General features: G+C 45.1%; 1 protein-coding gene and 1 long non-coding RNA gene across 2 annotated transcripts; one reads left to right on the top strand and one right to left on the bottom strand.

The window, feature by feature from the left end:
• On the bottom strand, positions 1 to 27,449 carry LOC130118025 (carboxypeptidase Q-like). Its single transcript, XM_056286325.1, has 11 exons — positions 27,421 to 27,449; positions 26,629 to 26,758; positions 25,948 to 26,163; positions 24,865 to 24,981; positions 23,000 to 23,207; positions 20,349 to 20,556; positions 10,988 to 11,099; positions 10,019 to 10,110; positions 6,779 to 6,874; positions 6,548 to 6,653; positions 1 to 1,748 (listed from the first exon to the last, which is right to left on the bottom strand). The coding sequence occupies exons 2-11, from the start codon at positions 26,756 to 26,758 to the stop codon at positions 1,588 to 1,590; spliced, it is 1,446 nt and encodes a 481-aa protein (XP_056142300.1). The 5' UTR covers positions 27,421 to 27,449; the 3' UTR covers positions 1 to 1,587.
• On the top strand, positions 16,689 to 18,112 carry LOC130118026 (uncharacterized). The gene is made up of 3 exons (XR_008810733.1): positions 16,689 to 16,918; positions 17,826 to 17,906; positions 18,000 to 18,112. It is a non-coding gene; the product is annotated as an uncharacterized LOC130118026 (long non-coding RNA).

The following is a 27,449-nucleotide window of genomic DNA, read 5'->3' as shown; positions in this document are numbered from 1 at the left end:
ATGACTTGTAGCTTTATTGACATATTGGTGGTGGTAACACTCACTGGTCCTTCATGCAACAATTCATTATCAAGAACAGACAGCAAAAAGCCTAAAACACCATATGCTGCAAATGCAATAATACTCATCAAACCCAATCCAAGCGGTGGTATGAACTTGAATTGCACGTGACTCCTATGACAACGATGTGTGGGGAAGTGCACAAAAATTCAAACCAAGTGCCTCAAAACAATTGGAAAAGAATATAACTGAAATATGTTTTGTGTTTTAAGATTGTTGTCATGGCTGTGAATGACAGAAAGAGGTTGACGTCTTCCATCCATGACCTCAGGGTGCACTGACTCACTGGTTTCCCTCTTGCCCAATAACTCCTATGCATTTTCCATGGTTAAAAAAAAAATCAAATTTTCCCCAGGTTTTTTATTTTTGCCACTAGTAAGCACTAAGAGCTTTTTGCATTCAACCATAGAAGCAGGTAGTCGTTGTGTGACGGAGAATAACCCACTTTTTTTTCCACAGACTCATCACTTTTATGACTTTTAATTTTTATTAAAAAAAATCATGCTTTTAAATATTATTCAACCAAGTCAAAAACCTACACACAAGTATGAGCCATTGTACATGAGAGAGCTGTTTTCTCGTCCCACATTCAGTTTATGTTTTATTCAGCTGAAAAAACAAACCAAATTTGAAAAGGGACCAAGTGGGCTGACATTAATTTCCAGTCAAACTTCAGTTATCTCCACCTGGACTTGACCTACCGTTGGTCCCGGTCTTAAGTCATACAATACTAGATTTTCCTAAAACTGAAATAATCTTGACAACAGCACTAAGCCATGTTGCAGGATGTTCTTGATGCTTTGGAGAAAACCACATGTTGCTGCTTTGGTAATACGCTGTGATAAAAGGTTGACAGCTTGGTAATAAAGACATGGAAATGACATCTGATAGCACACAAAATCAGTTATCTACAACTAAAAAACTTCACTACCTAACACAACAAGTTGATTCTCTACTGACCCTTACAGCGAGTTACAGTGAACTGAAAGTTGGGGCGTCCGGGTGGCATGGCGGTCTATTCCATTGCCTACCAACACGGGGATTGCTGGTTCGAATCCCCATGTTACCTCCGGCTTGGTCCGGCATGCCTACAGACACAATTGGCTATGTCTGCAGGTGGGAAGCCGAATGTGGGTATGTGTATTGGTCGCTGCACTAGCGCCTCCTCTGGTTGGTCAGGGCGCCTGTTCAGGGGGGAGGGGAAACTGGGGGGGGGGATATCATGATCCTCCCACGTGCTGCGTCCCCCTGGCGAAACTCCTCACTGTCAGGTGAAAAGAAGTGGCTGGCGACTCCACGTGTATCAGAGGAGGCATGTGGCAGTCTGCAGCTCTCCCCGGATAGGCAGAGGGGGTGGAGCAGCGACCAGGACGGCTTGGAAGAGTGGGGTAATTGGCCGGATACAATTGGGGAGAAACGGGGGGGGGGGATGAACTGAAAGTGATTTGAATGCAGCTCCGGCCTGTTGTCATCGTCTCATCTGAAAATTCAGCGCATGGCCAGTAGCTTATCCCACGTGTCGACTGGCTACCTGGGGAGCATGTCCTGCAGGTCTGCTACGACGTAGGCAACCACAGCCCACACTGCAGTGCAGAGGTCCATGTCTCGAGGGTTTTGAACTGTCATTGTGTCTCCTTCGCTGTGGTGGAACCAAAAGTATTTGTTGTCTGCTACATGGAGGCTGGCACCTGGAGGAGAGAAAGTCAGATATAGACACACCCACCACACACATATACACACAGTGTATGAGTGTGTGTGTGTGTGTGTGTGTGAGATAAGTCAGCAGCGACCATGTCCAGGTTGTCTCCCTGCCTTCTGCTAAATGCCTCTAAAAAGGCCTCTTTCCCCAATGACCCTGAATATGATGATGTGGGTATGGGTAATCAGTGCCTATACACAAGTCGAACTGGAACACTAATATTTTCATCACATATTACTTTAATCATCGTGTGTTTTGCATTGTCTCTTTCCCCTGAAAAACACTGAAGGTAGAATTCTGATACTCATGATGTCATCAATCGCCCATTTACATTCAGCCAATCAGATCAAATCATCAAAATATGAAACACAGCCAACCCTCACTTGTATCTGTCGGTCAAAGGTCAGCTCCTGAATATTAATGAGGACTAGACCACCCCCCCTCACAGATCCTGAGACAATTGAGACAATCGAGGACAGGTATGGACAAAGGTATAAAAGAAACACAATATTAGTAATCTACAAATTGAAAAGAACTATTGCGTCATGTTTTATTATGCCTCAATCAAGGTTTTTAGATATGAAAAGATAATCTGATTACTGGTCTTCGACAGACTAAAAAAATTCCAGGCCCTAAGTCCATTATGTTTTCCATCCAACTACATCCTGAGGGATGTTTCTGTAAAACATCAGTCTGACTAGTATACTGCACTGCTGGATTTCTTAAAATATTCAAGTACCAAAGCCGCCTTCCCGGTGTTACGATTAGTTGAGGTGGACCCAAATGCACAGACAAGGAAATGAAGTGATATGAAAAGGGTTTATTGTAGGCATAAAGGGGAATGAGGATGGCAGGCAAGGCAGAGAGGTGATGGCAGATAGCAGAGCTGAGCTGGATGCTAAGGACAGATGGATGAGGGAGTGAGCGTGGCTGGCTGAGGATAAGTTCGGGGGTTAGTAAGCGAGTAAGCAGGCAGGGGGACCAGAGAGCAGTGATCCTGGAAGCACAAGGAAACATGGTAAATACAGGTAATGCCAAGAGGAATAACTCGTGAATGAATGTGCAAATGCAGCGCGGCTGAGAGCAAGAGACTACCACTGTAGATCAGGGGAAGAGTGGACGGAGAACCGGGGTAGATAAACTGTTGAGTTGATGAGCTGATGGAAGGCAGGTGTGCAGGCTGGGCAGGCGAGGTGAGTCAGCCGCCAATCAGGAGAGAGCTGGGGAGGGCCAAGGAAGGAAGTCACGCCCACACCACATACACACCATACACATACACACACACACACACACACACACACACACACACACACACACACACACACACCAGACAGACAGGGGAAATGGGACACACATGGGAAAAACGAGAAATAACTGGAGGCACGGCCGAGGCCATGACACCCAGTCTCTTCCTAGCATATGGAAAATTACCTGAATCATCATTGACAGCTGTCGTCCAGCCCTGACAATGATGGGTCATTACCTATGCCAAAAAGGGTCTGTTTTTGACCTTGCTTGTTTGTTCTTTTGTCTGTCAGTGAGGCGTCTCGAAAACAGATGGACAGAATCTCACATAATTTTGTGAGCTGGTGAGGCTTTGGACAGAGGAACAGTTGATAAGATGTTGGTGGTGTAGTTCTTGAGTGTTTCCATCCATCCAGCTATTATCCAAGCCACTTATCCAAGCCTATCCCAGCAGTCATTGGGTGGCAGGGGGGAGACACACTGGACAAGCTGCCAGTCCATCACAGGGCCGACTCATTCACACCTAGGGACAATTTAGTACGGCCGACTCACCTGACTTGAATGTCTTTGGACTGCGGGAGGAAACCGGAGCACCCAGAGGAAACCCACGTAGACATGGAGAGAACATGCAAACTCCACACAGAGGACGGCCCCGGATGACCCCCAAGGTTGGACAACCCCGGGGTTCGAACCCAGGACCTTCTTGCTGTGAGAGGACCGCGCTAACCACTGTGCCCCTGTGCCTTCTTGAGTGTTTGAGATCGTTGATTTTTTTTGGGGGGGGGGGAACATTTCCCCATAGATTTAAATACCAATAATTTTAATCTCCCAAGAGTGGTGAGGACTGACAATGTCTATTCATAAAACCAATTTAAACCGTGCAACCACCTTGACACCACTTTCCACTAGACGCCACCACGTCCTCTGGCAAATGTACTTTCTAGTTATTACCCAGGAAAATGTGGGTGTGGGATGGTGCTGGTGGGAAACGCTAAACGCTGGCTGAGGTTTGCACTTTCCCCATGCTCTTGTTTGAGATGAGTCATTTCATTCTCACTTAAAAGAGGTCCTTCTTATGGGAATGAGGGCAAAGTGTGGTCAGTGTTCAACCGTGGCGCCCTCAAGTTAGGAATCACAGACGCTTTGAGAAGGCATGAGATTTGGGGAGCAGGGTCATGGGGTACATGGGGGGACCCCTTTTCTACTGAGAAACCGCGTTTCACCTGGTTCAGCAAGTGTCAACCCAGCTGAAGTGTCCCAGACCAAGACACCGTATCTGTGCAAGTTCCTGCTGATAAGTACTTTGTGATATTGCCAAATACCACATGTGTTTGTAGGCAGAACAACCCATCTACATTTCCTCTAAATGCTCCCTGTATTTTATGACCGTGCCAGCAGTCCCATCGTCATGGCCTGGTATCTTTAAAAGAGGAGCTGAGTGACATGCTTGGGATGTGACATTAACAGTTAACCGATGAGAAACTACAATGTACTACTATAGTAGTACTTTATCAGTTTACAATTTTTACTCCATCTCGCTGACAGGAACCTGTCAGCGAGCTGTCAGTAAAACAACGCGATGTCTCAAAGCTCAAGGCTACCCTGACCGTACAGTGTCCTGCAGGAGAGGAGAGGTTCACATAGGATGTCTGAGGACTGTGTGTGTTTGTGCATACGTATATGTGCGTGTGTTTGTGTTGATAAATTCACATTTTCTGTGTAGGGGATAACGTTTAAAGATGGTGAAATAACACAAAGGAGTATGTAGGCTGACAGCTAAACTCTATATCTGGGTGATGATGTATGGTGCTGAAACAGCAAAGATGACTGGATACATGCAGGATGTGTGTGGGTGTGTTCAGCATGCGGGATTAGGGTGGTTTGGCCTGTGTGCGTGTGCGTGTGTGTGTTTAGTGCATGTATGGGGGAGTGTTGAAACAGCGGAATAGTCTCCATGATTCATCAGTCTGCCATTCAGGCAACTGACTCGAGGTTGGTTTAAGCCTCAGCGTATTTCACATGGTCATTGCCGCAGACAGCATGTTCCAACATGCAGGCCACACACCTGAGCAGAACGCATGTTTATTCAAACATTTACATTTCATGGACTACCACTGGCCACCACTCCTATTTGATATATATGTAAAGCCTCCTAAAGGCCCCCTTTGCACCAGCTGCATTGAGCAGTTTAGCCAACCGCTACAATCAACAATACTTTTTCATGGTGCTTTAATTTCTCAAAACCCAGCACATTGGTTATAATGGGCGAGTTCAGATGCACACTAATAATCGGATTTTAACTGAATGTGATTATCCCACTAAAGAACATTTCATGTCAACACCTCACTAACATCTTATATGATTAGTGCCTGGCATTATCGATCACCAAACGGAAAACAGTGTAAAGTAGGTTAGAGTCCACTGTCTCAAATAAGAGTTATTTTGAAACCGCAGCATGTACTGGAAGCAAATATGGGATTTATGCACAGAGAATGACAAATGCTTCTTCCCAGATATCAACTGTTAGATACCTTGCGCAAGGCACCGGACTCCCAGTGGCTTCAGTGGGATTGATCGGTGACTAACAGCGGAGGACTTCTGTTGCACTTCCAAGGCCGCACTCTGAAGAACATCGCATGAAATATTTTTTTCTGGTTCAATCTTCTTCTTCTTTCAGCTTTCCCCCTGTTTTTCAGAGGTTGACACCGTGGATTTTACAGTTTCCATCAGGACCTTGTGAGGGCACAGCACCAATGCTGGCCATTGTTAATGTGGGCCTCGACCGATCCGGTATGGTCTTGTCAATCTGCATACTGATTTGGCCAAATTTTACATTGGATGCCCTTCCCGACACAACCACTAACCCTATGGACCCTATTTTTTTTTCTGGCTGAATAAGAGGGGGACATTTTCATTTCAATGTTCTGTTTTTTCTCATTTCCAATTCCTCTTCTCATATGTTTTGTCTGGAAACTGCAATTTCATTTCTGGCAAAACCGGGCCATGAGAGAGTTCTTACCACTGAACCGAAACCACATAATTATGAACAAATTCATCTAGTCCTGAAAGTTCAAACCCTACAGAGACAGGCAAGGGGAGATAGGTTGGGAGGTTTTAATCCACTTTCACCGCCATCAGGGCAGAGAGAAAATTTTCCATGAAAATTCTAATCCAATTGCCCAGAACAGGTTCGCAATTATGAGCTCTGTCGGCAATGAATGAACTCTAATTCCATTCCACATACTGGATACATGTAAATTTAATTAAAAAGTGACAAGACCCTTGAAGCCTGTTCTCTATATTGTGTTTCATTTTACCAAATAAGGATGTGGTTCTCCATACACAGCAATTTCACTTCAAGAATCAAACTCAAATGAACAATGGGTGGTTCTTAAAAACATAATAACAGACATCTAGGGAAGTCATGATGGGTTCCTTTGTTTGAGATGCGCCTATTGGTACACACAGGTGGAGAAAAAACAAAAGAAAAAGCGAGAAGAAACCAACTAACAAACAAAGAGACACAAATGTGATTAAACACACCTGGTACTCCAGCCTGCATCCAAGGCGAGATATCTGTTCCCTCTCCATGTGTCTCCAGTTTGGTTGTATTGATGGGAGCCAGTAGTTTCAGCACCTGCTCCATCACCTGCAAGTCAAAAGGGATGATTATCCTGCAAGTAAATGGGTTTTAACGGACATGACCCCACCCACCTTCCTGCAATATCTAATCGTGTCTAACGACATGTCACCGATGCATCGTTCCATGCTTACCTTCCGTGCGGCATTGCTGCCAGTAAACTGGAGGGCCACTGGGGTGAATGTCCCCAAGTCAGACTCCATGACCAGGTTATAGTTTGACATATTGACCTGGATAGGAGGGAGAGAGAAGGCAGGAGTAAGGAAGAGACGTACAAGATTTTTTTTTAAATAAATTTATTTCTAATTTTTCCCTTTTCTCCCAATTTTGTGGCCAATCGATCCCTATTTTAATTCAAACACCCACCCTCGTACTGCATGCGTTTGCCAACTGCATCTCTCCAGCTGGCAGTCTCGAAGGAGACGCCTCCCCACTTTCGTGACAAGGCGAATCCAGGCCAAACCGCTGCTTTTTCCGACACACCCAGAGACGCATTCTTGTGACGAACACAAGCCGACTCCGCCCCCCTCCCGAAGACAGCGTTGCCAATTATTGCTGCTTCATCGAATCCGGGCACAGCCGGATCTGACGAGACCGAAGCGTGAACCCCGGTCCCCAGTGGGCAACTGCATCGACACAAAGCCGATGCTTAGACTGCTACACCACCGCGGACTTGAGAAGTACAAGATTGAACAGAGTGAGGCAATTACGGTTGAAGGTAGAGGGAGATGATGGTAGAGGGAGATGAAGGTAGGGTGAGATGAAGGTAGGGGGAGATGAAGGTAGGCGGAGATGATGGTAGAGGGAGATGAAGGTAGAGGGAGATGAAGGTAGGGGGAGTAGGGAGCAGAGAGGAAGCAACTGGTGAGAGTAAGCAAGGGAGGGGCATGTATAGACACAGCTGAAACATCATTTTGAAATAACGATTAACAGTATGTTGTGATAATTTAAACCAATGAAAGTACCACTGATGTGAGCTTTCACCATTGCATATTTCAAGGATATACCTAAAGATGAGTTGTGCTGAATAAACCTCATGACCATGAGCAAAGATGAACTTGAATGAACTTGAGTCATTTTTTTTGTACAGCTGCATCATAACCACAATAGCTGGCTGCACAAAAAAGTGACCTTGGACCAGCAGCAAATTACTGGCTAGGGGAGACAGATGGATTCACACTATCACAGACTCAGGCAGGTGGGTTCAACCTTTTTTTTTCATTTGTTTTAACCAGTTCAGAAATATGGAAATACTGTGAACCCAGGTTGCATGTGCATGTTGTTGTATCTAGCCAAATAAAAAGTGATGTGTTGTCAGTAGTGAGTGAAAAGTCTCAAGTTATATTTCAGAGCCAATGGCCTCAATCCAAACATATCAAAAAGGGCTGAGAATAGCTTTGTTATATTGTATTCTGCACCACACTCTTAATAGATGATCACAACTCTACAAGGGCTGGTCATTAATTCAATGTTATTGTTTATCCTCTTCCAATGGTACTGTATAGGGATGAAATTTGGAAGTTGTCATATCATGATATGCAATTTTGTGAGCTAAATCAACGATAACAAGAATCTCTAACCTAAAACTTCTCCCAAAATGAGGTCTGAAACATTTTAGGAAGTATCATTTGAAAACTACCTTTAGTTTGATAGTATACTTTACATTGCCAAATAGTTCACTGTGATGTACTTCAAATTGGATTCTCATAGATGGTATTTTTGCACGTTAGGAGATACTGTGATGCAAATTAAATTGAGATCATTGAAAATTCCATACGATTATCGTAATGATAACATTTTCCATAATTTTCCATTTTCCAAACCTAAAAATAATCATAACGACTTAGTGTTCAATGCTATGGTGGCAGGCCAAAGAGCTGAAGAGAGAAACTTTGACTATGGACTACAAGAAAGTTTCACGATGGAGAGAAAAGTAGTTGTCCGAAGCCTTTCCACTCCAGTATTACAGTATTTTTGCAACCCAATGTTACTGTCTAATGTTGTGCCATAAAAGCAACTCTAGCAATATAAGGCTGAAGCCAAGTAACTCGTTAAACTAAAACAAGTAAAAAATGTAAGCTTAGCCTGTGTTTTAGCCTGCAAATTAGCCTCCACACAAGGTTCTCAGTTATGTGCTTTAGCATGGTTCAAATGATATTGTAGCTCTGGTAGCTCAGCATACCATGTGCCTATACTGAATACAACTCATAACCTGTATTCTATGTCACTGCATGTCACCAATTAATCAACCAATAAATGGATCTCCCAGCTGAACCAGCGCAGCTGGGAGAGCTTGGTCTGCTGCGTCCTGTGGGCCCAGGGACCATGGCTCTGATTGGGGCTGCGCCCAAGGGGGTAACACCAAGGGCAGTCTAGCAGGACGCGGAAGCGGGGCAGGCTGGGCTAGCTGCTGGCCCATGCAGGCTGGTGGTTCCGATGGCAACGGGGGCGGTCTGGCAGCTGCCTGGCCTAGTGTTGGCTGTGTTTTGGTGTTGTTGTGTGGAGTGCGGGGAGGTGTGTCGAGGGTGTCTGGCTGGGAGAGCTAGCGTTGGATCAGCTGGGGGAGCCTGGTCCGCTTTGTCCAGTGGGCACAGGGACCACAGCCCTGCCAGAGCTGCGCCCGAGGAGGGGGCACCGAGGGTGACCTGACGGGATGCGGAAGCGGGGCAGGCTGAGCTGGCTGCTAGCCCATGTAGACCGGCAGTTCCGACAGTCATCCTGGCTGACGTTCGTTCTCTGGACAGTGGAATTTTTGGACTGTGTTGCACTGAGTGGATTGTGTTGTTATCTTTGTGGGGGTTTTTTTTGCTTTGTTCTCTTTGCTTTTGTATGTTTTTGGTGTCGTTTTTGGGAAATTAGGGATGTGTGCTTTTGTCTTTTGTGTCGCACTGCTGTGCGCTGGGGGAAACAGAATTTCATTTCTTTTGTGTACGCAAGTACATGAAAGAAATGACAATACAATGTTCCTGTTCCTGTTCCTGAAATTACTCTGGGCTGTATATTATCAGCAGAAATTATTTGAAATGATTCCCAGTTGAGATGAATCTGTCACACCGGATATCAATTCTTGGTGTCTACGGAGTGAGTAGCAGAGAGCAAACTCCACTCTTTCTTTCCCTGAGCCAGATCATGCCCAGTGGTTTATTCAAGGAAGAGCCCAAATTGTTAGCGAGCAAGTTCTACAGCAAGAGACGTGAATCCAACCGAAGTATGCTGATTTGATCCTGAACAAATTCACAATACGGCTTGATCAGGGCCAATCCAGAGTATAACACCCTTGGACTTGAAGCTTTCTATGGGGGGCAACAAACAAGCAATGTGCAGTTACACTGTGTACCTCGGCAGAGACTGCAGCAGTGGACGGGAGGGAGTACCTTGTGCAGGTTGTAGTACTGTTGTGCTCCAACACCCCCCTGCTCCTCAGCTGTCCACAGCACTGTCCTGAGAGTCCTTCTGGGACGCAAACCTGGACACACACAATCAGTTCATGTACACACACGGTATGAACAGACACAGACAGACGGTGGTGTATAGACAGACTAATTAACGCTATTCGTTATGGATACAGCGCTTTATGCTGCTTTCTTTAAGACTTGTGATACAAAGGTGCATTGAAGATTGTAATTGATGTAAACCTCTCACTTTTAATTGTAAAACAATTTGTATAAGCCTATTAACTGGCTTGTCCTGGTAGCTTAAATACTTGCACAATGGTGTAGTATTTATCAACGAGGTTATTCTTGGTCTGCTTCCTATTATTCGTTCTCTTATATAAAAACTTTGATGTAAATTGCCGTTTGTTATAACAAGGTTGTTTTGTTAGTTGTTCTCTGTGTATTTTTTTGCTTTCTTCATTCAACTTGACTGATTTATGGAGCAGCTACGAGGAAGAATTCACCATGCTTTCTATTTGAATGAATGAATGAAAGCCACTTTATTCGGCATTGTATTCTTACAACGAATTGTATTGTTACAATGAATGTGTTCTCTGCATGTAACCCGTCCTATTGTATAGGAGCAGTGGGCAGCTGCAGCGCCCGGGGACCAACTCCAGTTCTTCTTTCCACTGCCTTGCTCAGGGGTACAGGCACATTAACCCTAACATGCAGTATGCATGCTTGTGTGTGTCTCTCTGTGCATCTAGGTGAGGGTTTCTCCTTGTCTATATGCTTCTCTGTAAGCTTCAATGTGCTTCCACAAGTGAGTGTGTGTGTGTGTGTGTGTGTGTGTGTGTGTGTGTGTGTGTGTGTGTGTGTGTGTGTGTGTGTGTGTGTGTGTGTGTGTGTGTGTGTGTGTGTGTATTTGTGTAACTCATTCTACGTGTCCAAGTCTGTCTCAATTACCAAGGTCCTTGATAATCGATAGGGCTTCCCATGAAATAATGGCCCCGCCTCCATCATCCATGGCGCCCTGGCCTACATCCCAGCTGTCCAAATGACCGCTCAGAAGGACAACCTTGCAGGGTAGATAAGAGAAAGCAAGACAGATAGATAAAAAGGAGAGACGAACAGAGAGAGAATGAGACATTTTGCTGGGTGTTTGGCTGTGGCAACTTGACAAACGTACCAACTGTCCAGATGACAACTCAGTAAGTCACTCAGAAAGAGAGAGAGTGAGAGAGAGAGAGCGAGAGAGAGAGAGAGAGAGAGAGAGAGAGAGAGAGAGAGAGAGAGAGAGAGAGAGAGAGAGAGAGAGAGAGAGAGAGAGAGAGAGAAACAGGTGCCTGCCAAAATCTCAATTATCCAAATTATTTCCGAGTACAATTATTAGAATGCATGCATGCACAAATAGACATAGACATAGACAGACAGACAGACAGACAGACAGACAGACACACACACACACACACACACACACACACACACACACAGAACCTACTTTTGAACATCAAATGTAAAAAAATGAGAATCCATCAGTAGCCACATATAGTACCACACGCTGATAGTACCACACGCTGCTTCCCTGTGTGCCCCCACACAGCCTATCAGAAAGCAATAAATTCTGTTATCTAAAAATGTATTGGCTTATTACGTCATGTGAAGTGAATCGAACTTTCACACAGCAACGCTGCTTCCCTTAATATGGCTATAACGTTTAAACCGCCACTTCATTCTTTGGTCACCTCGGGGTAGGGGCAACGCCAAGGAAATCTGGGAAGGGGTCTGTTTTTGGCAACAGTGGATGTTTTGGGGCTTGCCAGGGACTTCATCCAGCGCAACGACAGGCGGAGACAGTTCTTTGGCAATATTTAAAGAGCAGTGGTGAGTTTGACATTTCTATATAAATTCCATACAATAGGCCTCATTCTTTAGTCTCAGTAATGTGTTAGCTGTAATATCGTAATGATCGTAAAACTGGCTCTGGAAGTTAAGTCGGTTCAGAGTCGGGGCACGAGGGAGTGGGGGGAGGGGGTGGCATTGTGTGTGGGGGGGGCCTGATGGGCCTGACCAATTCAAAATGTATTCCCCGGTTCTCTCTCTATGGAAGTACAACGGTGCCAGAGGTCCTCAAAAGCAAAATGGCATATTGAATTGCATGAACTGAATAATGCTTGAATTATTTTGCATTGCAGTTTGACACAATTCGAAATAAATCCCACAGCATTTATGATGCCTAATTTTTTTGCACTCTGGCACCGTTTTACTTCCATATATCTCTCACTCTCTCTCTCTCTCTCTCTCTCTCTCTCTCTCTCTCTCTCTCTCTCTCTCTCTCTCTCTCTCTCTCTCTCTCTCTCTCTCTCTCTCTCTCTCTCACACACACACACACACACACACACACACACACACAGAGAAAACTGGTCTACACAAGTCAGATCCAGGTCACGTGCCTTCTTAGCGGCCTTCTCCATCGGTTGGCAGGGTAACTAATAACAGTTTGAAAGACATCAGAAAAACAGCATGTACTGTGTGTAATGATTACAGCAGATACCGAATTTGACCACTCGACTGTCGGATGATTACAAGCACTGATAAAATGTGACCTTGTGCTTCCTCAGCCGTGTAATTCCTCAAAACGTTTTTGAAGGATTAATTCAATTGATTTTTCACTTCGATTCATCTTATGTACACCAGTAGCATGACTTTTTATATATATCTGATGATACATTTGATGAACCTGGTAAGGCAATGTCCCTCAGATCTTAGAGAGAGCAACTTCCTGCTCTCACACGTCTTACTTTACAGTCAACCTCTCTTCTCATATACTATTTGTATAACTAATAAGGTCCCTGATCAAAGCAGTAGCATGTCAGTAGCATATAGTTGTTGTGTTAGAAGCAGGTGCCATGGATGACATTAAGGATTGGGGTCTGCCATTGAGAAAAGAAATCCTCTCAAGACGTGTGCTTTAACATAACACAACCTAGGGGGGCGTCCGGGTAGCATAGCAGTCTGTTCCATTGCCCACCAACACGGGGACTGGCGGTTTGAATCCCCATGTTACCTCCAGCTTGGTCGGGTGTCCCTACAGACACAATTGGTCGTGTCTGCGGGTGGGAAGCCGGATGTGGGTATGTGTGCTGATCGCTGCACTAGCACCTCCTCTGGTCGGCTGGGGAACCTGTTTGGGGGTACAGGAGAACTCGGGGGGAATAGTGTGATCCTCCCACATGCTACGTCCCCCTGGTGAAACTCCTCAGTCAGTTGAAAAGAAGCGGCTGGTGACTCCACATGTATCGGAGGAGGCATGCGGTAGTCTGTAGCCCTCCCCGGATTGGCAGAGAGGGTGGAGCAGCGACCGGGAAGGCTCAGAAGAGTGAGGTAATTGGCCGGGTGCAATTGGGGAGAAAAAAAGGGGGGGGGGGATACAACACAATCCACACAATCGGGTGGGGTCCTAAGCCCCCTGCTGGCTGAATTGGGGTTTACATTACCGCATACAAGCCTGCCAACTTGGCCGGCTGCATGTGAACAGCCGCCAAGTGTGTTCTGCTCCCATGCTGCACCCATGTTAGTGGTTTATAGTGTTTGATCCAGCCTTGATTTGACGCAGAATACACACAGAGTAAAACATAGTTTAATTGGCGAAATGCGCTTTACAAGCATATACGCATCATATCCTAGGTCCAGACATGATACTGTACCATCTAGCAGCCTACCTCTTCTTGTGGTTATTGGCTGTATTAATTCTGTATAGGCACCAATGCAAATTAACAATAATCATTGAGATTATGGGCGGCAAGGTGGTGCAGTGGTTAGCACGGTTGCCTCACAGCAAGAAGGTTCTGGGTTCGAGTCCCGGGGTAGTCCAACATTGGGGGTTGTCCCAGGTCGTCCTCTGTGGGGAGTTTGCATGTTCTCCCTGTGTCTGCGTGGGTTTCCTCCTGGTGCTCCGGTACTCTGCCACCCAACAGTCATTGGGTGGCAGGCTGAAATGTGCTATTTAAATACTTCGTTCTCTTCTTCTTCATCTTGTATTTGTTACAAGAAACAATAGGCTGCAACGTCCGGGTGGCGTGGTGGTCTATTCCGTTGCCTACAACACGGGGATCATCAGCTTGAATCCCTGTTACGTCTGGCTTGGTCAGGCGTCCCTACAGACACAATTGGCTGTGTCTGCAGGTGGGAAGCCGGATGTGGGTATGTGTCCTGGTCGCTGCACTAGCACCTCCTCTGGTAGGTCAGGGCACCTGTTCAGGGGGGAGGGGGAACTGGGGGGAACAGTGTGATCCTCCCACGCACTACATCCCCTGGGTGAAACTCCTCACTGTCAGGTGAAAAGAAGCTGGCGACTCCACATGTATCGGAGAAAGCATGTAGTAGTCAGCAGCCCCCCCCCCCACGAATCGGCAGAGAGGGTGGAGCAGCGACCGGGACAGCTTGGTGGGGTAACTGGCCAAATACAATTGGAAGGACAAGGGGGGAAATCCACAAAAAAAAAGAAAAGAAAAAAACAATAGGCTTAGATCATGGGCCCCAAAGCTTAGCTTTGTTTGGGGGCCTCAAAATAGACAGGAACGCCCCTGGTCCTCCCACTTTCTCACAACCCTTCCCCACTCAACTCAAACACACACATGCCCAGACATAAGACCAAAGCAAAAAATGTAAGTAAAGTGTCATAACCAGGTGGGGCTTACTGCCTAAAGGGCACTGTTTCACACCATTACAGAGTCTGCTTTTACACAATTTACTTCAGCCAACTTAACTCAGCCTTCGACAGTGCAAAATATCTCCCTTTCATCAAGTCTGAAAGGCCCAGAGAAGGGAGATGGGGGTGAACACAGACAGACCAAAAGTCCAGCAAACAGGGAAAGTATGACGGAGCAAACTGATAAACTAATTTGGAGCAACCAAGAGGGGCCAATTTCCCGTAAGTGGGTTGTGCTTGACCCGATCTGCCAGCTTAGAGTGACTGACCTAGAAAGGTCAGATTCCACTTAAGGACAATGACCCAGGGGCCAAATATTCCCATAAAATTACATGCAATGTTTACACAGCCACACGACAGCTGACGACTAAAAATGGGACAAGTAAACTGAATAAAAAAGGTAAAGGCCGCTTGATTTATCTCGCTAAAGTTGACACAACCTTTGACACCTTTTCCAATTCTTTGTGAGTTTCAGCCGAGGTTGCTCAAATACTCTTTCCTTCTTAGAATCTGTTACCTGGAATGGCCAGTATCCAACAGAAAAAAAAAACATTCTCATGTGTGTTTTTTGCCAGTTACATGGTCTAAATGCTGTTTCTGGGGCCATTTCACACAAGAAAACATTTAAGGTGAAAACATCCGGTCTGCTGCAGAGGCTCAGGCAGCCGTGTCAGTGTCAGCCAGCTCTGGACAGGATACATGCATGCACGCAGATGTACAACGCACTCCATCTCGCTCTCTCTCACACACACACACACACACACACACACACACACACACACACACACACACACACACACACACACACACACACACAATCTGCCCATTAACTACTGTGACAAACCTCTCCGGTGGCTTCGCCTACATTTTCTGTGTGTGAGTCTATCCGGGGTTGTGACATTAGAGATTTTCCAGCAGATTCTCTACATTTTGAACATGTCTGCTCTCCAACACACCGGCTTTCCATACCGACGTTACAGCTTACCTCATTCTGTCTGCTTCAAATGTTCATCGGCTGCTAAATGGCTGCAGGCCCACACGCTGCTGAGGAAATCGCAATGAATATTTTAGACTGACGCGAACATCTTTTCTGCAGCAATTTAAATTCTTCATGCGGGTCCCATCAGAGATACCCCTCTATGCCGGTTCACATTATATAGACCCACTGAGTCAACACTGTAACTTGCAGGAAACAGCTGGCTAACTGGCTAGCATCTCATTTTATAGCATCTCATTTTACATTATCTGAAAGCATCCCATTTTACACTGGAGACCCACAAGTGTGTGAACGTGAACATGGCATCAATTGTGAAAGACCAACAAAGAAATAAATAACAGATGTTTAGAGTTGGCTTATGGATTTGTTTTTGGCTTAAATCCTGCAGCACTAAACTACAACTCATTCATTCAAACCAAATACTCTATAAAAAGACCCTGGCAGACATCACTCACATGTATTCAACTTGGGACAAGATACAAAACATATTCAAAATCTGAGGTCATCTTTTAGAAAATAATATGGTATTCAGTCTAAATGACATGAAGGGGGGGAAAAAACCTCCTATTCATCAACATCAGCTGAGACTGCTGCTCTGAAAGGCTAAATATGGAAATGACTGACTAAACCTAAAATTTACATCACTCTACATCATTTCCCTTTACACACACACACACACACACACACACACACACACACATGCACACATACACACGCATATGCACACCCTCTCTCACACATACAAACCACAACTTCTGCTCTTCCTGGGCACACACACTCAAATGCAGGCGCAATATAAAGAAATGATGTCAGCTTTTATAAATGTCTACTTCCTTTTTTTCCAACACGAGGAACAAGTGCTGGTTCCTAGGTCAGACCGGGAACAACCGACATCAGCGCTGTCAGGACAATTAGTTTCCTGATTGCTCACGGCGTTCGTTCCACCTCATCATTAAAATCTACATAAACGAGTGAGTGTGAGGGACGTATGGGCTATAGGAACACCTGTGACATAACGGCGGTATGGAAAGATATGAAAGGACACTCATTCTAATACCGCACATGCAAAGCAACCACCACCAGCAGATCGTGTCTCGTACGTCAACAAGGTTCCTGCTTTTTTTTACTGAAGGACACGAGTGGGATGGAGTACTCTGTTGGACTGTGCGTGATTCATTTATTATCACAGGTAAGGAACCAACGTGCCTGCAACTCAGTTGAATCACCCATTTTCAAACAACATCCATTTGTCTGTAAGACTCTCTTTACAGGGCTTACACATTGCAAATCTGACGTCCAACTTTCACTGACGGTTTTGCCAGTCTCACCACAGCCCACAGCCTTGCTCTGTGCAAGGGCTCCTTTTCCTGCCTGCACAAACACACATTTATGCATACATACATATGTGTGTGTGTGTGTGTGTGTGTGTGTGTGTGTGTGTGTGTGTGTGTGTGTGTGTGTATGTATGCATAAATGTGTCCATACACACACACATACTAATTACACACACGTGTGCTGGGTAGACAAAATGTGCCACTCACGATTTCCTCTGCCTCCCAACCAAGGCACACACCCCACCCTGCCTACCACACACACAATTTTGGGTTCTACCGCTAAAACGTGACACTTACATTTGTTTTGAGTGCACTTCTATCCAGGGTGCTGGGGTTGAAATCGCAAACCGTAGTCGAGTTTCGTACAGCCACGAGATGCCTGGTGCAACTGCAGCCTTCTGCAGTTGAACTGGGCATCTGCATTAGGACTGTTAGGGGTTGAGGACCTTGTATGAAGCTGCTTGACTTAGTATCTGAGGATGGGAGGACTCATTTCACCCCCAGTCATTTTTTTCTGGTCCAGTCTGGCGAGTCAAACTGGCAAGCTCCCTTTTAAAAGCTTTGCAACATTGGCTAACATCTGAAACACTTAGTCCAGTTCATTGATCCAACTGGGCCTTTCTATTTTTCATATCGGTCCTTAATGCCTATAGCCACGAATGTTGTGTGTCTTTTTATTCCAATTTCCCTTGATATCTACCTCCCGAATCCTGCTGCACATCCCTTCTTTGTCATGCTTGTTAATCATGTTGAATTCTGCAGATGAGGAGACAGGCCTGACTTTTGCTATAGCTGCTTTCCAATGAATCCTTAACCAACAAAATTCTAGACAACAAGTGAGAGGTAAGAGTTTCTCATGTAAATATATGTAAATAGAAACAATACATCCATCCACCCTTCCATTATCCAAGCCACTTGTCCCAATCGGGGTCACAGGATGCTGGAGCCTATCCCCGCAGTCATTGGGCGGCAGGCAGGGAGACACACTGGACAGGCCGCCAGTCCATCACAGGGCCGACACATTCACACTTACGGACAATTTAGTACGGGCGATTCACCTGACCTACATGTCTTTGGACTGTGGGAGGAAACTGGAGCATCCAGTGGAAGTCCACGCAGACACGGGGAGAACATGCAAACTCCACACAGAGGACAACCCGGGATGACCCCCAAGGTTGGACAACCCGGGATTCGAACCCAGGACCTTCTTGCTGTGAGGCAACTGTGCTAACCACTGCGCCACCATGCCGCAGAAACAATACAATATAATACTTCTACAAACAGTAGTTAAAGTAAAAGCCTCCTCAAACAAAATCTCAGCCAGTCTCAAGAATTCCATCCGAACCGCTTATCCTGCTCTCAGGGTCGCGGGGATGCTGGAACCTTTCCCAGCAGTCATTGGGCGGCAGGCAGGGAGACACCCTGGACAGGCCGCCAGGCCATCACAGGGCTGACATACACACACACACACACATTCATACCTACGGACAATTTAGTATGGCTGATTACCTGACCTACATGTCTTTGGACTGTGGGAGGAAACCGGAGCCACCGGAGGAAACCCACGCAGACACAGGGAGAACATGCAAACTCCACACAGAGGACGACCCGGGACGACCCCCAAGGTTGGACAACCCGGGATTCGAACCCAGGGCCTTCTTGCTGTGAGGCAACTGTGCTAACCACTGTGCCACCATGCCGCAGAAACAATACAATATAATACTTCTACAAACAGTAGTTACAGTAACAGCCTCCTCAAACAAAATCTCAGCCAGTCTCAAGAATTGTGAAATTTAAATGGCCATAACCAAGGAAAAAATAAGGAGTGACTTAAAGATTCTCAAGCCAGCATCTTAGATATATTAGACTATCTTCAGGTAATAACTATCCCGTCAAACAGGATCCAGGATCCCCACTGACAAGAACATCCACAGCCAGCTCTCAGGAGAACTACTCTGTCACAGTTGTCGCTTTCTCAACGCACACACAGATATGAATACACGCACATGCAATCACACACGCACACACACAATCACACATGCACATACATACACAAAACATGACAAACAAAACAGATCTAAAAACCAACAGGTTTTGCCATGAACGTTAACCCAGGTGGTGAGAAGTGAACTTCCAGTTTCTCCTCCGTGTATTAGGTTTCTAACTCCTAACACAGCAGTGACTAACTTAGCGTGACATTTCATTTCACAAGAACAATTAAATCATACAAACATTGCAACACACACACACACACACACACACAAGCAAAATGAAGACATCAGCTGAGGGAGTGTCTGACATCAGCAGTTTTGTACCCTTTTTCAACCATGTTAACCACAAGAATATCACTTGAGTAACAGTTCTAAATGAATTTGTTACTAAATGTATCGAATGTATGTACTAAATGTATCGAATGATCAAGTTGTTTGATGTTCAATGCACTTTAGCACCAAAAGTAAAAGCAGATGCTTTTAATCCTGAAGTAAGCAGCTACGCGATTCTTCTTCTTCTATCATCATTATTATTATGGTAGGAACTTTATGATGTTAATTCAGTTATGGGGGAAAGCCTCACAAAATTGAAGCCTGTATCTTCTCAGATGTGATGCACGTCATGGCTCTCTTACACACTCACACTTAGCCAGTCTAGGAGATTAACACATTTCATACCACAGGATTTCTTAATATGTTACATGCAAAAGGGTTAAGCTACCACGATAGCACTGTCTCGGCTGTCACTTTTGGACATGCCTGGACAGAATTTGAAGGAACTCTTGTCAGCTTCCTTTCCGTCGCAGTCCACCGGTCATTTGCCGTAAAAACTCAGCTAAACCTAGCTTGTGAGTCAGAACTTGTTTAAACTTGTTTTGTACAGTAAGTTACATTTGCTTGTTTAACTAGATTGGCTCATGAACACAGAGTAGCCCCTCATTCAACCAAACAACAGCCTGCTAAGACTGCTGCCTGTTTGCTATGTGAGTTCATCAACTGAATTAATCACCTAATGTCTTTTCCCAGACACTATGCCCAAACTATTAAATACAGTGGTGAAGTATTTTGACTTTGCAACTGTACACCACTGATGACTACATGCCTTGCAAACAAACATCAGATAGATTCAACCCTGTGTCTTGTACCAACTGCAGCAAAGAGGCACTTGGTTTGCCTTACTCAGAGGCGCCATCTGTTTCAGTGTTTTACTTGTTATGGCCAAGTGGGACAGATGGTGTTGTAAGGTGATGTGAATCAGACAAAAGAGCATCTGTCACCTGAGGCGTAGCGGTACCTGTTCAGGGTGCTGCCAGCCCACTATCTCAGCCACTGTGTTGAAGGAGTCAGCGTCCGGCAGAGTCGTGGCTCCCATCATGAGTCTGACCACTATTTTCTGTCCTCTCCGAGAGATGCGAAACATCAGCTCAGCATCTTCCACTGTGATACAGGCTGTAGGGATGCGCTTGACTCCATCTTGATAGTCCTGCCAACCTGTATGGGGACTTGAGAGAAAGACAGAGAAGGAGTAAGAGTAGATGCATGGTAGAGTCCGGACCACTATGTAAGGCTTATTTACCCCTTCCAGTCTGGTCGCCTGAGAAGTTTAGTAGTTAGTGCCAAGCACACAGGCACTTCAGCAGTATTTACTTAACCTTTAAATTGCTTTTAATCTTTCCCACCTATATTTTCACAGGCTCTCTGGGACTTCAACCAGAGATCACTGCACTTGATAAAAATATAACTCTACAGCACTGAGTCAATTAGTATGATGGCTACACATCTGGCAGTTTTTATTAATAAAGCTAGTAAATACTGGTGCTACTGACAGAATGAGGATATAGCTAGCAGATAGGGGGAGATAACGCAACATAATGGGGAAAATGGAAAGGAGAAACTCTGCTCTGCTCCGTTTAATTGTCCATGTCTGTATTTATTTGCTTATTTTTGTCTTTCATGATGGTCACTGGAGGGTGTGCTCCAATTATCGGGGCATCACACTGCTCAGCCTCCCTGGGAAATCTACTCTAGTGGGCTGGAAAGGAGGCTCCGACCGATTGTCGAACCTCGGATCCAGGAGGAACAATGCGGATTCTGTCCTGGCTGTGGAACAATGGACCAACTCTTTACCCTTGGGGAAGAGCTGAGGGAAGCATGGGAGTTTGACTAGCCAGTCTACATGTGTTTTGTGGACTTGGAGAAGGCTTACAATCATGTACCCTGGGGTACTCTGTGGGGGGTACTGCGGGAGTATGGGGTACTGGGGCAGTTGCTACAAGCCATATGGTCCTTGTATAATCAAAATGAGAGCTGTGTCCGCATTCTCGGCACAAAGTCAAACACGTTTTTGGTGGGTGTCGGACTCCGCCAAGGTCGTCCCTTGTCTCTGATTCTGTTTGTGATATTCATGAACAAGATCTCAAGGCGCAGCCAAGGTGAGGAGTATGCCCATTTTGGGAACCTCAGAATTGCATCTCTGCTCTTCGCAGATGATGCGGTTTTGTTGGCTTCATCAGAACGCGACCCCCAGCACGGACTGGGATGGTTTGCAGCTGAGTGTGAAATGGCTGGGATGAGAGTCAGCACCTCCAAGTCTGAGGCCACGGTTCTCTACCAGAAAATGGTGGATTGCTCCCTCCGGGTCGGGGCTGAGTTGTTGTTGCCTCAGGTGAAGGAGTTCAAGTATCTCAGGGTCTTGTTCTCAAGTGAGGGTAAGATGGAGCGGGAGACTGAAAGGCGGATTGGTGCAGCATCAGCAGTAATGTGGATGTTGTACCGGACCGTTGTGGTGAAGAAGGAGCTGAGCCGGGAGACAAAGCTCTCAATTTACCAGTCAATCTTCATTCCAACCCTCATCTATGCTCAAGAGCTTTGGGTAGTGACCAAAAGGGTGAGATCACGGATACATGCGGCTGAAATGAGTTTCCTCTGTAGGGTGTCTGGGCTCAGCCTTAGAGATAGGGTGAGGAGCTCGGCCATCTGGAGGGAGCTCGGAGTAGAGCCACTGCTCCTTTGTGTTGAAAGGAGTCAGCTGAGGTAGTTCGGGCATCTGATTAGGATGCCTCCTGGATGCCTTCCTTTGGAGGTTTTCTGGGCACGTCAAACTGGGAGGAGACTCTGGGGTAAACCCAGAACTTGCTGGTGGGACTCCATGTCCAATCTGGCCTGGGAACATCTTGGGATCCCCCAGGAGCTGGAGTGCGTTGCTGGGGAGAGGTATGTCTGGAGCGCCCTAGCTTGCTGCCACTGCAACCTTACCCCGAAGAAGCAGCTGATGATGAGATGAGATGAGACAATGGTCACCATGTCAGATAAGCCAATTGTAGTGCGTGTAGTCTGATCCCATCAGTGAACTTCACACCCCACTTTGCTTATGATTAAACTTGAATTAGAATGAATCCATCCATCCATCCATCCATCCATTATCCAAACAGCTTATCCTGCTCTCAGGGTCGCGGGGATGCTGGAACCTATCCCAGCAGTCATTGGGCGGCAGGAGGGAAGACACCCTGGACAGGCCACCAGACCATCACAGGGCTGACACACACACACACATACATTCACACCTCAGGACAATTTAGTGAGGCCGATTCACCAGACCTACATGTCTTTGGACTGTGGGACTGTGGGTTTTTTAGAATGAATCATACTTGGTTAATATTCGAATCATAACATATCTTCAATAAAAAATTAACAATCTGATGTAATACCATGACATAATACTTAACATGAAATGACAAACAGATCAGTGCAGCCAAACCAAACTAATCGATGTGTACTTTTTCCTTTGACTTTCATCACACTTTCTCATAAACTCTGAGACTTTCCTTTCCAGTTTGACTCACAGCTCTCGGGAAAGATGGCTGAATCTAGAACCTAGAAAATCTAGGGGTGGTAGATAAACAAGCAATTTAATAAAGAAACAAACAGGCAGATATAGATGGATACCTGTTAATAGAGAACGGGGTGATGGATCGAATGAGTGTGGCTACAGCTCCTACTTTAGCCGCTTCAGAGGCGCCGTACGCCCGGTAGGCCACAGTCTCCCCATAGCTGACAAATGGCTGGTTAAAGACAACAATCTTCCCAGCAGCCTCACTGGCTCTGACCTTCAACTCGTCAAAGGACTGAACCACCAACACCTCTGCCTCTATACCTGAAAAAGAAAGACGGAGGGAGAAAGAGGGTCACAAATGAGAATGGAAGACAAAATAAAACAAGGGCAGGGACGTCTGGGTAGTGTAGCAGTCTATTCCATTGCCCACCAACACGGGGATCGTCGGTTGGAACCCCTGTGTTACAGCCATGTCTCTGGTTGGGAAGCCGGATGTGGGTATGTGTCCTGGTCGCTGCACTAGCACCTCCTCTGGTCGGTCGGGGTGCCTGTTCAGGAGGGAGGGGGAACTGGGGGGAATGATCCTCCCACACGCTACGTCCCCCTGGTGAAACTCCTCACTGTCAGGTGAAAAGAAGCAGCTGGTGACTCCACATGTATCGGAGGAGACATGTGGTAGTCTGCAGCCCTCCCCAGATTCGCAGAGGGGGTGGAGCAGCGACCGGGACAGCTTGGAAGAGTGGGGTAATTGGACGGGTACAATTGACAACTGGGGAGAAGAAAGGGGGGAAAAAAATTAGGGCAGAAAGAAGAGAAGGCGGGAGGGATAGGGAGAATGAGGGAAGAAACAGGAAGTGAAATAAATTGAATTCTAAGGAGAATAAAACCATCTAGAGACACACGGAGAAAAAAATTGTCACCATGCAAAGTATTTGTTTGTGGGGCGCTTTAGTTGATGCTAAGCAATGCCTTACTTAGTCAAACCATTCTCACTCAAAGCTTGCTTTCTTTTACTACCTGGGATAAAAATCAAAGCTCACTAATGAGCTAACAAGACACATCGATGCATCCAAATTACCAGCCTTTAACAGATATACTGGTATTAGCATATATTCTGTTGATGCAGTGGTGCAATTGTTCAGCACAATGATTCAAATATTCTTTAACATTGTGATGACACTGAAATTTCGTAAATAAAGAACTATTCTGAACCAATTCCAAATATCAGAAAGACTTCACGGTAAAAGATGTAGTTTTATCAAGTGCAACGATCTCTGGTTGAAGTCCCACAGAGCCTGTGAAAATCCAGGAGTATTAACCCTAACATGCATGTCATTTTGTTGGTGGGAGGAAACTGGAGTGCCCGGAGGACACCCATGCAGACACGGGGAGAACCTTGCAAATTCCACACAGAAAGGACCTGGGACAGCCTGGGGTTCAAACCCAGGATGTTCTTGCTGTGAAGCAACAGTGCTCACCACTGGGCCACCGTGCCGTAACCGTGCTTTGAAAACATATTTTGGTTTTATCATTACACTTAACAATATCAAACATTTAATAATGTGATGAGCATCCACGGGATTCTTAAATATGGTATTTTTGCATATGTAAGCATGATATATATCAATATTGTGTAAGATCCCCTATGCTTATCACTGTAATAATATCTCGACATCGCCCAGCATTATTCACATAAGGAGAAAGGTACAGAATTTCAGTGTATGGACATGGCTGCCTTAAAAAAATAATTAAAAAAAAAACCCACTTCCACTTGACCCACAACCACTCAACACTCACTTGGACACTTCAGCTCCATGCTTGGAGTTGCAGTACAAAGCACTTCACAATGAATAAAAAAAAACTACAGTAGAACAGAATTGAAACGGATTAAAATAATAACATTGTTCCTCTGGGTAGCATACATGCCAGTATGATGTTTTATATATATATCAGATAGTTTAATAGATATGAATATCACCTTCAGGTGGTGTTCCTACACTGCTGCCCAGTCCCAGTATTGCCAGATTCTTGGTCCTAGGAAGCACCATCTCTGCTGTCTCCTTTCCTCTTACCCAGTGGGGGATTTTGACAGGTTCTGGAAAAGGGAAAGGTGGACAAGAAAGTACTATTCAATGTTTTATTTAGTAGGGAGAGGGAGAGTCCACTAACAAACAGGCTACTATTTCTCATCACGCAATGTCTGTCATACCATAGTCTCACACACACACACACACACACACACACACGAACATTCAGGCTATCTGGTCTCATCATGCCATACATGTATTTGATAGGCAGGTCCACCTGTTGTCCAATCCTGTTTTCTTAAACTAAGAAATACTGCAAAAATCAGAAATATTTTGTCTTTTAAGGATATCGAAATATTAATTCACACTTTCATTTTCTCCCGTCTAGATTACTGTGACTCCCTCTACTTTGGCCTCAACCAAGCTACTTTAAATCATCTACAGTTGGTTCAGAATGCAGCTGCTAGACTACTAACTAGAACTAGCCAGCCATAGGTCCCATATTACCCGTTCTTGCATCCCTCCATTGACTTCCCGTAAAATTCAGAATAATCTATAAGATCTTATTGATTAAATTTTCTGATCTTCTCATTCCTCCTTCCACTTCCCGACCACTCCGATCCTCACACCTCGGTTTTTTACCCATCCCTCACTCCAACTGCAAAACAAAAGGTACCGTGCCTTTACAGTTTTAGCCCCAAATCTCTGGAGTAATCTTCCCCAATCCATTAGATCTGCTGAATCTTTGGACTGTTTTAAGCAGCTTCTAAAAATCCATCTTTTCAGGGAAGTTTTTTTATAGAGCCCCACACCTGCCTTGTTTTGGTTCATTTTTAGCTTGGTCTGTTACTCCCTATGCCATGTCTTATATTCATTCAATTTATTTTATGTATTTATTCTTATTTTCTGTATTGAGTGTAAAGCACTTTGTAACTGTGTTTTTAAAAGTGCTATGTAAATAAAATTTGACTCACTTACTTACACCTGTGCATCCAGAGACAGACAGAGACAAACAGAAAGTCAGATGTACTTACCAAGATGTACATCCAGACCATCCTGACTCATGGCCGTGTACATGTATTTGATAGCTTTGTCCAGGTTGTGTGAGCCACTGACGCGGTTCCCAATGGTGTCGGTGAAATCAGCTAGCCTTCTGTAAGAGCGGTTCTGGGCCGCGCCATACACAGCCAGATCAATTATCTGTTTGGCCACGTCGACATAACCCGCTACTTCCACTGCCATGTCTGAAGCTAAGAGTAAACACAATAATGCAAAAAGAAAATCATCCAATCATTTTTACTTTCTAAATATTACTTCTCATCAAGAATTTTTACATTTTTCCTAAACCCATTAGCCAAAACGTCTCTTGGACCCAGGCTAAAAAAAAACAAAAAACCCAAAAAACTCTATATTACACAGTAGTACACAGTACTGATAAGTCTGATGTAACAGTATTGTTGCTTGATGGGTAGTTCCCCTTTGAAAGCAGCAGAGTTCCCTTTTGATTAACATGCTGGTGATTCAGAATGTTCTCTCAATTATTTCTTAATACTGGATATAATTGCAATCTCATGGTCATTTCCCTCATATTGAATCGGAAAAAAAATCTATTTTTTGACTGAATTGAAACTAAATCAATTATAGCCCTCCAATTATAGCCAGTCCTGTATTCACAACGGAATTTCTGATGGGGGGAATAAAACGATTCTGGATACCTTTTTGTGCAGCATCTTTCAGTAAGGACCCAGGGGAGTGAGGGAGGCAGTCGTGGAGAGGCAATACAATAGACAGAAAGATGAAGAGGGAGATGGAGGAGAGGGCAAGAGGTGGTCGTCCCTGAGCCATCTGATGATAGAAAATGTAGAAAAGTATAGGTTTGGTGAACAGACAGACCAGAATCGTGTTTATTGGCCATATAGGTTTGCACATACATGGGATTTGACTCCGGTCTCGTGGCTCTCTGTCTGCTTAACATAAGAATAAAAGAATAAAAACACTACAACACAACAATCTTCAGATTTATACACAAGGATTGACTGATACAGATGAAATAAGAGGTGATAAAGTGCAATGGAGCAGAGAATATATCAGAGATGCTGAACCAGGTAGACGACATGTTGAGTGGAAAGCAGAGGCCTACATCTTATGGGCCCCATTTATGGATCGGTCATACGACTTCTCATGACTCATTATCTAAAAATCGCGTTGCAAACCAAGAGAAAATCCAACGCGACATAACCTCCAATACACAAAATACAACCATTATAGCTTTTATATGTATAACTTCTTTGAGCAAAAACAAGATCGAGCTAGGGCTGCAAAATGTTAACGCGGAAAGAACAGAGTATGAAGAGCCTGCATACAGATGTGTCCGACACAACTTCCCTGCTTTGTGGAGAAAGCAGAACATTTATTGTGCACCTTCCATAAACTAATGTAATAACGCACCCCTTTTCGGCGCGAACAGCCTGGCTAAAATAACAAATGCGTCCAGTAATTTAACATACGAGATATATAATCACTGCTTTTGACAAGT

The sequence above is a fragment of the Lampris incognitus genome, chromosome 9, assembly GCF_029633865.1.
Source record: "Lampris incognitus isolate fLamInc1 chromosome 9, fLamInc1.hap2, whole genome shotgun sequence".
Classification (NCBI taxonomy): Eukaryota; Metazoa; Chordata; class Actinopteri; order Lampriformes; family Lampridae; genus Lampris; species Lampris incognitus.
This window is presented reverse-complemented; position numbering and strand designations above follow the sequence as displayed.

What these genes read in the sequence shown, in the direction of transcription:
- LOC130118025 (XM_056286325.1), bottom strand. Translation starts at nt 26,758, where the DNA reads ATGGCTCAGGGACGACCACCTCTTGCCCTCTCCTCCATCTCCCTCTTC. An exon ending in GAAAGATGCTGCACAAAAAG is followed by an intron (nt 26,164 to 26,628) that starts GTATCCAGAATC and finishes GTTTACTCTTAG; the next exon opens with CTTCAGACATGGCAGTGGAA. An exon ending in GATGCAGGCTGGAGTACCAG is followed by an intron (nt 1,749 to 6,547) that starts GTGTGTTTAATC and finishes TCTCTCCTCCAG; the next exon opens with GTGCCAGCCTCCATGTAGCA.